We start from the raw sequence: 12,106 nt of genomic DNA, 5'->3' as shown, positions 1-12,106 counted from the left end.
TAATATTGGATTTTGTTTGGAAGTAACTGACAATGATTAAGTTTTTGTAGCTAACAGTTTGTTGGCAATTTTTTCCACCACAACAGTATTGCTTGACACCTGTATGGTTGAAGTTTGATCAGGTTCAGCCACTAAAACAACTTGCCATTGAATTGGACGGTGGTGGTTTAGTTTAAATTACTACTTGGTGAAGGTTAGGGGACCTTTGTCATTATAGTTATAATAATAACCACTCTACACTAACACAGGTCACTTGTGTTGAAGCCTGACGTTATGTTGATGGGCCAGGTCCTGATCCTGATACTGAAAACAGAGTCTGAACAGAAGACGAAAAATGTCTTCACAACTTGTAAATTTGCTGAAAGGTTTTAATTTAACTTCTTAGTTTTCTGTTGCATATGGACATATAATCTCTTTTTTTGAAGCAGCACTCGTGGTCATAAACATATTTAGTTCTGTTGTATTTGATGAAGCAACTCATGCATTCCTTTTGTGAGTCTTTTTTGCCAAGCAAGAGATTTCATAGCTAACTCAATATTTCTGACTCAGGATTACAACATACACAGACGTTTTTATTTGCTGCTGAATATGACATTCATCAGTCATAAGCCATGTGACACTTCTACTCTGCTAGTCACCTTTTAACAATACTGTCAGCAGACTCTACATATTCTCCATCACAACTGTATTTAGGGTTAGCCTGTGTTTTCAAGTCAATAAATTACCATGATGCCAGTTTGATCAAAATGTATATTATTTAATTGTAAAACACTGCTCAGGCAGTAGAGCAGTAAAGCAGAATAATAAAATCACACCATCACACACCAACACCAAAACATGCAGCTCCACATAAACAAAACAGCAACATGATAGAGAAGAGGTAAAGAGAGGCATACCTTGTTCTGCCATCATATGTGCAAGGCCTTGACAGGATAAGAGAGGGATGAAGAGGGGAAAGAAATACTTGAGAAAAAACACACGCACACTTAGTTTCAATACTCTTTAGTATTGTGATGATACATGTTTTTCCCAGGAGGAAAAAACATGACATCAGAGCACACTGTCATAAAGCTTCCTGTGGCTGAGCAGGAAGCTTCCTCATAAGAAATAACAGCATGTTAGTAAATGTAATACCCTGCTCAAACACATGTCCTGTTCAGTAACAGAGCTCATCTTCACTGAGCTGCTGCATGGATTTAAACCTGCAAAACATGATGTCTCTTTTCACTGTTTTGTATAATTATATGTGTATAATACATTTCTTTTTGGCAGCTTTTTATACACTGTGCCCAATTGTGTAGCATTGAAGCCCATACTATGTTTGTATTGTCCTACTGTGTCTGGAAATCTGCAGTAGATTGTTAAGGTCATATATTTACATTTAACGTAGTTTTCATTCAGACTCACCTGGCATATTATTGGTGACTTCTGAAATAGAAGGAGACAGAAAACAAGCAAACAAAGGCAGCATTAGAAACACTCATATTACTTGCATGTTGACAGTCATGCAAATGGTTTTACCCTTGATAGACCATACAGAGGGCTGGCAGTGGGCACAGCCATGTGTATGTAAAATGCAAACAGCAAAATTTGGTTTCAAACAATCATTCAGTGACAGATGAAATTCAAAGAGAAATATCCAGCGTCAAGAAAAAGGCAGATACACACACACTGTCTGCACCATCACCTTCAGTGCAGACAGCAGGTGCTGTTACTAAATAATAAAGACATACACGAAGGTAACAAAAAACCCCAAATAATATAATATAAGGTTGATCCTTCAAGTGACTTCAAGGACTGACAGAACAGCCCACATAGGCTGCAGTGATGTGCAGTGTTGGACAGATTGAGCACTATACTAATGATTTTATTTTCTTAAACCACAGAGCCACTGACATCAACAGTCCTGGATTCCCCTGGAGACAATGAATATCTACATGGAAATGGAGAAATGGCTGATAATCTTTGAGCTTTTGTCATGGATTAAAGTAATAGTGAGGTGAACATTTGACCTGATGGTGCCACTATATTAAATGTCTGAGGTGAACAACATGCTCTCTGAATGGTGTCCATCTTTAAGTGAAAGTCATACACAGCTGATGATATGATCAATATCACCCCTGGGAAAAATGAAAATGATGGTGGGTGAGAAAATGTCATACAGACAGCACCACCACACTGGGAATGTGCCAAGTCATCAAAGAGACTAATGGTTTGTAGTATTAGATTCGATTAGATTCGATTAACTTTATTAATCCCACAACTGGGAAATTCATCTACCACAGCAGAAAAATAAACATCTATAGAATAAACATCTATGGAAATATACATCAAAAATACACCAAATATACACTAATAAATACAATATACACAATACACACGATATGTACATGAAAAAGTGCAAGTTTGCACATGGTCAGGAAGAGCAGGAGTTGTGGAGTCTGACAGCTGCAGGAATGGAGGACCTGCGGAACCTCTCCTTCTTACAGCGAGGATGTAAAAGTCTGCTGCTGAAGAAGCTACTCAGAGACCCTACAGTGTCATGCAGAGGGTGAGAGTTATTGTTCATGATGTATGTCAGCTTAGCTAACATCCTCCTGTCACCTACTTCCTCAATGGATTCTAGGGGGGCAGCCCAGGACAGAGCTCGCTTTCCGGATCAGTTTGTTGAGCCTCTGCCTATCCCTGTCAGTGCTGCCCCCTCTCCAGCAGACCACAGCGAATTAGATGGCTGAGGCCACCACAGAGTCGTAGAAGGTCCTGAGGAGAGCCCCAAACACGCCAAAGGACCTCAGTCTCCTCAGCAGGTGAAGGCGACTCTGACCCTTCTTATAGAGAGCGTGGGTGTTGGTGGACCAGTCCAGTTTGTTGTTTAGGTGAACCCCCAGGAACTTGTAGTTCTCCACCACCTCGATGTCCAGTCCCTGGATGTTCACTGGTGTGAAGTGGGATGTCTTCCGCCTGGGGTTCACAATCATCTCCTTTGTTTTGCTGGCATTAAATTGAAGCTGGTTGATCTTGCACCAGCTGACAAAGTCCCTGATGACTGTCCTGTATTCCAGTTCATTTCCCTCCGAAACACACCCAACAATGGCTGTGTTGTCAGAGAACTTCTGGACGTGGCAGTGTGTGGTGTTGTGTGTGAAGTCTGAGGTGTACAGGGTGAAGAGAAAAGGGGAGAGCACCGTACCCTGGGGGGCACCTGTACTGCAGAGCACCACATCAGACACACTGTGACGAAGCCTCACGTACTGTGGTCTGTTGGTGAGGTAGTCTATCATCCATGCAGCCAGGTAGTGGTCCACTCCCACACTTTCCAACTTCGCTCTGAGCAGTGGCGGCAGGATCGTGTTGAAAGCACTAGAAAAGTCAAAAAACATGACCCTCACAGTGCTCCCACTGTCCTCCAGGTGTAGCAGTGATCTATGCAGTAGGTAGATCACTGCATCGTCCACCCCAACAATAGGCCGGTAAGCAAACTGCAGGGGGTCCAGCTGTTTGCTCACCAGTGGTCTCACGTGACTCAGGATGATCCTCTCCAAAGTCTTCATCAGGTGAGAGGTCAAGACAACAGGCCTGAAATGGTTAGGCTCCTTGGGGTGCTGGGTTTTAGGTACCGGGACCACACAGGAGGTCTTCCACAGGGCCGGTACTTTCTCCAGGCTCAGGCTCAGATTAAACAAGTGTATGAGCACACCACAGTGCTGATCTGCACAGTCCTTCAGTAATCTGGGGCTGATGCCATCCGGGCCTGGGGCCTTCCTTGCCTTGATCTTCTTAAATTGACACTTCACCTGATCAACTGTTATGGAGAAGGGGGTGGAAGATGACTAAGGTGAGGATATGGGGGTGGTGGGGGGTGAGAGGGGGCAGTTGTACTGGTGAGGAGGGGAGGGCTGGAGGTGAATGGGAGTTGAAAGTAGCGGGTTGAGGAGAGGAGGGGGAGGTGGCCCAGGGAGGTGTGCTAACATGCTAACCCCTAACAGCTCCAAGTCTCTAGTGCAGAGTTGTTCCTTGACACTGATGTGTCCAGGGTGGCACAATCTCTCATTAACGAAGGCTTTTTAGGCCTTTATTTGACAGGACAGTAGAGAGACAGGAAATGGGGAGGCAGAGAGGGGGAAAAGTCAAAATCAAGTAAGGGTCGTCCGATGCGGGACTCGAACCGGGGCCGACTGCAGCGAATACTGTAGCCTCTAAGCGCCTGCTTAGACCACTACACCACACGACGCCCCTCTTACTGCACTCTGTGGTTTTCCTGTCCGCCCGTACCAGTTGAAGTCAGTCCAGTGTGACATGTGAGTCGGGAGAAAGTTCACTCAGCTACGTCTCCGTGAAGCACATGATGCTACACTCGCGAAACTCTCTCTGAAGCCGGGTTAGCGCAGTAAGCTCTTCCATCTTGTTTGGGAGTGATCTTACGTTCCCCATGACGACAGACGGTAAACATGGTTTATACCGTTTTTTCCGCTGTCTGCGCTTCACTCCAGCTCTACAGCCTCTCCTCCTTCTCCGGATCTCCGCAGGGATCTCAGGCCGCCCAGCATAGTGAAGGGGTGTGTGGGATATAGTTAACAGCTGGTCCCGAGTGTAAACAATGGGTCCGTGGTAGAATGAGTCTCCCGACGTTGCATCAAAAAGTTCAAAAAATAGCAAGAGGCAAAACACGACTGTAAAAGTATAAACACCCATAGCTGCGCTTGCTTAAAGTGTTGGTGTAGTACGAGAAGAAATCACACTAAGTAGTAAAAGAAAAAAATAAATCACGTGTAGCACTGAGAAGCAATGACCCTCTGCATCAGACAAAGGACGTCTCTCTGTTCTTGTCTTGTTGGTTAGGGTTAGTAGTGCTGCATTTGATATAGAGAGCAGAACATTTAAGTGGCATTAAAGTCATTAAACTCCTATTAATCAGAATGATGCAAAAGGTACACATGGAGTTCCTCAAGGTTCTGTGCTTGGACCAATTCTATTTACCTCATATGTGCCTGATTTGGTCAATATTATTAAGAAACTCCTGTGTCAGTGATGTCAGCCTAACACTGATACATACTCCTCTCCCCTCTAGCTGTCCAGATTTCTACTTGGTTGAGAAATGTCAATGTTATGGTGATTTTTATCCAGAAAATCTGCAGCTCCACTGTTCACTAGTATATCTGTTTACAGGCCAGTCTTGCCTGTTTAGATGTGGCGTTGACGCTGGTATTGATAGTGACCAATTAAAGGATTGTCACTAGCCACTGTCCCCACCACCCAAGTCTCAAAAATCAACTTGACCTGACGTGCGTGCCGAACAGATATGCTCTCTAGCGATGATGGTTGATGATGTTGTGCGTGTTGTGCGTGTGGTTTTAGGTGTGCAAGTTATGAGACTACAGAGGCCACTGTTGCCACTGCTGAGCCAAAGTTACATAGTCTCACTTTAAATTTGGTAAATTGTTTGGGTTACTTTTAGAATTAGAGTAGTTAGAGATGTTACAGAAGAAGATACCTGGAAATACTGTACAGGTCCGTGAATTGATAATTCCTTCCAAAGGTCCCAACTCATTAGCAGGGCAAAAAAAAAAAACTGCCCTTCGTTGATTATTGAAATATATTTGGTTTCATTTAGTTGAGTCACTTACAGAAATGAAGTAGGTGGAAAATTAAGCAATAGGTGATTGACTTGAGATGCATTAAATGTTCTTTGCAGGGAGTAATTGGACATGTTGGGGAATTAATGGGATCACAAGCATATGGAAGTCAATCAGATATGCATGAGATATTAATTCAGTTTAAACTGAGACTTGTGTCAGCTCCGCTCCAACATGGAAAGAGTTTGTCAAATGCTCATCTGTGTGTGTGTGTGTGTGTGTGTGTGTGTGTGTGTGTGTGTGTGCGTGCCTGTGTGTTGGGATAATCTTGCAAAAGCTTCAATATCCTTAATATCTTTGTGTTTCGTGAACCTTACATTTGAGATGACCACAGCACCGAACTCAAATACTAACAGAAGAGGAACACTCTGGACGGGAAATTTTCACAGACACACGCACGCACACACACAGATACACACGATAATTATTTCATGTCTTGTCTGTAGTTGGAAAAAGTTAAATATTCGCTAAGAGATAGATTTTTATAAAATATGTATATGTAAGTATGCTTACCTTCCACCCTGACATCACACATGGGGCACCATAATGTTGGGTCTTCGGTTGTTTGTAAATTTATTGGCTATCATAAATTAAGAAAATATTAATATTAAATAATAACATTAAAATGAATTAAAGTCCTCGGGGGCACCAGCCTAAAAAGGCAAGAATAACCAATACTGATTCAGTCTCAAATTATTACTATTAATCTGGATCTTTGATAAATAATTTAATTTAACTTAATAGCTATAAGCAAAATTACCAAATAAACAGTAAAAGTGAAAGTAGAGGTATTGGAGTTCTACTGCATAGAGATTGTCAATGCTTTGAGGGAGGTTAGCTGCATGCAGGGTCTAGAAAATGAGATGTAATACAGGTATGTGTGTGAACATACAAGTACCCAATTGACTGTGTGAGTAACCACAACTTAAGCAAACATTACAACAACAAAACATTAACCAACATGTACATGTACAAAGGTTAAGACTTCTGCTGCTTAGCTGTGCTGTGCTATGCTGTGCAATGTTAGGTTACGCCCAGTAACGTTACCCAGTCCTTGGAACAAGAAAGAGGTCCTTTCCAGTGTTGTGGTATAGTCCAGTGTTAGTGAGGAGTGAATTCCTGTCGGACTGTGTAGTCTCGGTGTTCCTCTTTGTTCTTCTTACAGAGTTAGCAGTTCCACGCCATCTGCTGTGTCTTCAGTTGCTCCGAAAATCAGCTTGCAGACTTTGTGTCGTAGCCACTTGTCCTCTCAGGCCTTCAAGAGAGCTGTTGTCTCAGGTAGCAGTGCTGACCTGGGCTGGGAGCCTTGTTGCTCCTTGAGGAGCTGAGAGGGAAGAGGAGCTGCTGCTCCTGAGCAAGCCAAGGAGAGAAGACGCAGAACAAAGAAGGAGATCTGGTTCTGTCTGGTGACACCCTGGGGGTTCAGATGTCAGACAGTGACCAACACTCACTGGTCCCTGGGGTCCCTGGGGAGGGTTGTCCCCAGGTGTGAACAGTGAGGAATTGTGGGGGAGTGAGTTCTTTGTTCTGTAGAGCAAAAGAAAAAGGTCTCCACCAATTCAAATGTACTGAGTCCCAACATGTGTCTTTATGAGGGGTCTTTACTGCAGCACAACAGCCCAATAACACTTACAGTACAGTACACAATTACTCTACTGGACTTGTTTTTTTATATTATTCATATTTAGATTTTTTTTATGCATGCACTGAAAATCTGAACTCAGATTTGATTTCCATTTAGGTAAATGGCAATTGACACAATGACTGTGGCTCTCATTGATTTATGATTTGATTGCTGCCCCTTTTATGGTGAACTCTGGGTCAGTTTAGCTGTTAGAAGATTGGATATTAAATACAGTCTCCAGTGTCAGCTGTCCACCTTGGCCATCTCCCTGAGAGGTACACACAATAACAAATCTCCTTCTCCAATGTGTTTGACTTTCTGACTAATCCATCTTTCAGAGCTCATCCTCTCTCTGCCTTTCTTCTGACGATCAGCTGGATTTACTCGCCCTCACTCCTGCTCTGTCATTATTTTCATTTTGTCATTATTTGTCATTATTTGTTCTCTATCTTGACCCACTTCCTTTGGTAGTTTACTTCCCCTGTATTGTGCCTCTGTCCCTGTCATCAGACTGTAGTGTGTGTGTGTGTGTGCTGTCCCTGTCATCAGACTGTAGTGTGTGTGTGTGTGTGCTGTCCCTGTCATCAGACTGTAGTGTGTGTGTGTGTGTGTGTGTGTGTGTGTGTGTGTGTGTGTGTGTGTGTGGTTGTGTGTGTGTTTGGACAGAGAAAATGATGCAGACACAGAAGCATGCCAATTTGTTTTCCTCTGCTCTCTGCTTTCTTTATGCTTTGCGTTTGCATTTTCTAATTTCCTATAGGCTACTTCTCCAAATAGAGCTATTATTACCGTCTATACTGGCGTTAACGAAAACGTCTATAGTGGATTTGCTGAAGACAAGATAACGGCAAACCCTGCAAAGTTGGTGAGCTGCTCGGACTGTGATCGACTGATTGAGAGGATAACTAACTCCAGAAGAAGATTGAAACGCTCCAATACATACATGAGAATGAGCAACACATTGACTCTGTAGCAGCTACTGTACAAGGTGCAGAGCTACCAAATGCTAACGGACAGACACAGATTTTTTTTCACTGAGGTACACCGGATGTGGAGCGTCACGTCGTGGACTTAACTGACACTTTCCCCTGGGTATGTCCTAATACCACTGGACTAGCTGCAGGGGCTCCCAGACCAGTCTTCCCTTATGCCTCATACTGGCACTGCATTGGAGCTAGACCGAAAGCATCAACTCCAGCTGGGACTGCGTCTGACGTTGTCCACGGCAGAGGCAAATCCAGAGGCAAATCCAGCAGAACATCAAAAAGGACAGCACCAACGCTCACTCCACCACCTGAACTGTCATTACACAACAGAACAAAATTAACGATGCTGAACCCAGAAAAGCTAATAACACCAGCATCAAGGATAAACAAAATCCAAGAAATAGCCCCAAAATGAATGTATGTCTGGAGTAACGTGGCTAATCATGTTGAACACAGGGAAGAAGCGTATGATGATGATCATAGAAAATCATTGAAAACTCAAGAGAAAGCCCCAAAACCACTGCCAGGCCAAGGGCCCAAAGAAATGCCATGAACTTCACACCTGAGATTTTGATTGTGGACTAAATAACTAAGCATGTAAAAATCGTTGAAGACTGAAGATCTAACCATGACTGACACAACTGTCAGGATGCTGACTGATGTTGCCATCTATCCTCTCTACACACCAAAGCAATATGAACATTTTTATCTTCACTGGATCCCTTGAAATTTTGTGAGGGAAAACTGGCTTTGAGATCCTGAAAAAAGACTTTTCCCTATTACTGAAAAAAACTTAGCATTTTCCTGTGTGAATCTTACACACAGGACAATGCTTACAGGCAGTCAGCCTGTGTCTCCCCCCTTACCTGACCCCCTGCTTCACATTACACAAGGCATTAGGAGGATGTCTCATTCACAATCAGGACTCCCCCCTGCGGACATCATCCTCACCGATTATGGGGTTAGTTAAAGCTGCCACGCTGAAGCAGTCAAATTGATGAACTGCTAAACAGCAAGAACCACAGACATCACCACTCAGGTGTCCACCTGAGATGAGACTGACCCCATGCCGCTTCTTTGAACATACCGGTGATTTTAAACAGCTGGTGGCATGGTCAAACATATATTAGAAATCACAGACCATCTCAATAATCTTCAATTTATCAATCGTGAGCCACAACCAGTCTCCCTTCCTGTCACAGATCCCCAACAGCTGAAATGAGCTCTTTTGAATGTCAGATCATTGGCTAACAAATCCTTCTTGATTAATGATCTGATCACTGAAAAGAACTTGAACTGTATGTTTCTAGTTGAGACCTGGCTAAACACCATTACTGTTGTAGCAACACTGATAGAAACTTGTCCTCCAAACTCTCATTTTTACCAGTCAGTCAGACAAAACAGGGAAGGAGGCGGGATTGCAGCCATTTTCTCTTCACAGTGTGTCATGACATCGACCTGGGTCGATCATTTGATTATCTTGCTCTAAATTGAAAGCAGAACTATCGGTACATATGATTACAGTATATCGGCCACCATGAGATTCATCACTCTTTCTGCAGGAACTCTCAGAGCTGATCTCACTTGGTATCACTAGATATGATAAGCTAATCATGAGTGGAGACATGAATATTCATATCAATAAAAATACTGACTCCAAAGCGATGGAGTTCCTAAATCTACTGGACAGCCTTGAACTCACCCAACATGCAAATGAAGCCACCCATCAACATGGTAACACCATGTAGTAAAAACAAAAGGCTTAAATATTGACATGTATCAGTAGTGGAGTTTCTGACCAGCACTGTGTGTTTTTTATGCCAGCTTTACTTTAACAAGGACTAGAAGGGAATTTTTAGTTCAAAAGCATTTCTAGATGACAAGATTGAAGCAAGGAAAGAAAATGGAGGAAAACTAGACTCACAGTTCACTGGCATATACAGTATATAAAGAAGCCATATCTGCCTATAATACAGCAGTACGCCTGGCAAGAAAAGATTACTTTTCCAAGATTATAACAGAGAATGCTGGAAACTCAGCACTGAACCACAAGCACTGAAACTGCTCTGACTCAAATAATCAGTGACCTCAGACTAAACTCTGATGAAAATAAGGTCTCAATTCTTGTCCTCTTAGACCTAAGTCGTTTGATACAATTAACCATAACATCTCAATCAATCGTCTTGAAAAGTTGGCTGTTAAACTGGTTCAAAATATACATCACAGGGAGGTCTGGAGATCATGTGTTTGAGAAACATGACATCTGCTGTGGGGTTGCTCAAGGGAGCTGCCTTGGACCGTTATTATTCTCTCTGTACATGCTATGTTCATTTTATGCTTTTTCAAGTAAAGCACTCGCTGCCTGTCATTTCTTTGTTGTAAAGCACTTTGTGCTACATTTTTTTTTGAAAGGTGCTATACAAATAAACTTTATTATTATTATTATTATTAATAATAATAATAACAATGATGATAATAATAATAATAATAATAACAATAACAATAATAATAATAATAAATGCATAAATTTAATGAGGTACCATGCAACAGTTTCCAGTAGCTGGATGAGGGAATTCAGTGTTATGAATGTAACACATCTCTATCCTCCAGCTCTCTTCACAAACTCCCCCCATCTGCCTCAGCTTCGACAAACGTATTTATTCATTGGTGGACACATCATCTAGGTGAGGTATGATTTGCTTTTAATTCAATACCCAAAGGTGACGCAAGGATAGTGGGGGATTAGAGCTCAAAGTGGATTACTTAAAGGGATGGATTACTTAAAGGGATGATTCATGATGTTTTGGATAAAGCGAGAGAGCACCGTGATTAATGAGGTATATCAAATTCTGCTTCAAACTGTGGCTTAACTGATTGTTTTCTGTGTGTTATAGATATGGAACCAGTGTGTTGAAGGTATGTGTGGACACACACACACACACACACACACACACACACACAAACACGGTAATGACTCATTCATTGAGTCAGTACAGTGCAGAAGGCTTGATTATTATTGGTTTCATCATCATCATCATTGTAACAGTCTTAATCTCCTTGCTGACTTATTTCATCAGCAGCCATGTTTTAATGTTGATATGGACACAGGGGTATCTGAGGAGGGGCTACAGCGGCCATCTGCTCCTGCTGGGGTAACAACGGCACACAGCCACATACAGCTAGTAGATCATTAGCTGGTTATTCATGTTAGATCCTTACTGTATAGTCAGGCCTTGAAAACATCTTGTTCTGTTGTGTGGAGTGGTGAGTGACTGTGTGGTTACTCCCTCCCGTGTACTTCCTGTGCACTACTCTTCGCCATGGTCATCTCTGTCAACATGTAATTTTTTGAACTAACACCTTAAGCTGTGAAACATGCTTCAAGAGACACTTCATCATGTAAAAATGTTGATCTTGAGGACAAACTTGGCATCTTACAGTGGCTACATGCCAACAGGTTTCTGAATGTCTGACTGTGGATAATAAGTTTAAGTAATTTTTCCTCATGGCCTTCTTCAAATGGTTTTAAATGGTGTTGAAATCATCAAGAAATGCAATCTGTATGCTGATCTGTAGCCTATATTTAAATTCATTTTCAATCAATAAGCCTGATTAGCTCTCACTGTTCAACAATCAATCACAGAACAAAATTATTTAACACAACAGAAGGAAACAGACCAATCACAAGACACACATTTTAAAGATACAGCAAGTATACCAACTACCCATTTAAGGTAAACACACAAAACTTGTGCTACAGAAAATGGACCAGACTCAGTGAATAGCTCCCTAAGCTTAACATGTCCTATGATAACTATTAATTTAGCTATACAGACTAATGAGCAGTGATAACTAACATGTCT

General features: G+C 42.2%; 1 protein-coding gene across 1 annotated transcript in view; it reads right to left on the bottom strand.

The window, feature by feature from the left end:
* Positions 1-239: 239 nt before the first annotated feature.
* The window catches only part of nrxn3a (neurexin 3a), a 23,631-nt gene continuing 11,764 nt past the window's right edge, over positions 240-12,106 (bottom strand). The window contains exons 2-4 of the mRNA XM_087174106.1: positions 1,408-1,428; positions 897-923; positions 240-316 (exon numbers count right to left, since the gene is read on the bottom strand). Of these exons, the coding sequence (XP_087030232.1) occupies positions 240-316; positions 897-923; positions 1,408-1,428 (125 nt within the window). The remainder of the gene's footprint in view (positions 317-896; positions 924-1,407; positions 1,429-12,106) is intronic.

Source organism: Seriola lalandi, unplaced genomic scaffold (assembly GCF_002814215.2).
Source record: "Seriola lalandi dorsalis isolate HSWRI2012SDOR001 ecotype SW California unplaced genomic scaffold, Sedor1 jcf7180002054316, whole genome shotgun sequence".
Taxonomy (NCBI): domain Eukaryota; kingdom Metazoa; phylum Chordata; class Actinopteri; order Carangiformes; family Carangidae; genus Seriola; species Seriola lalandi.
This window is presented reverse-complemented; position numbering and strand designations above follow the sequence as displayed.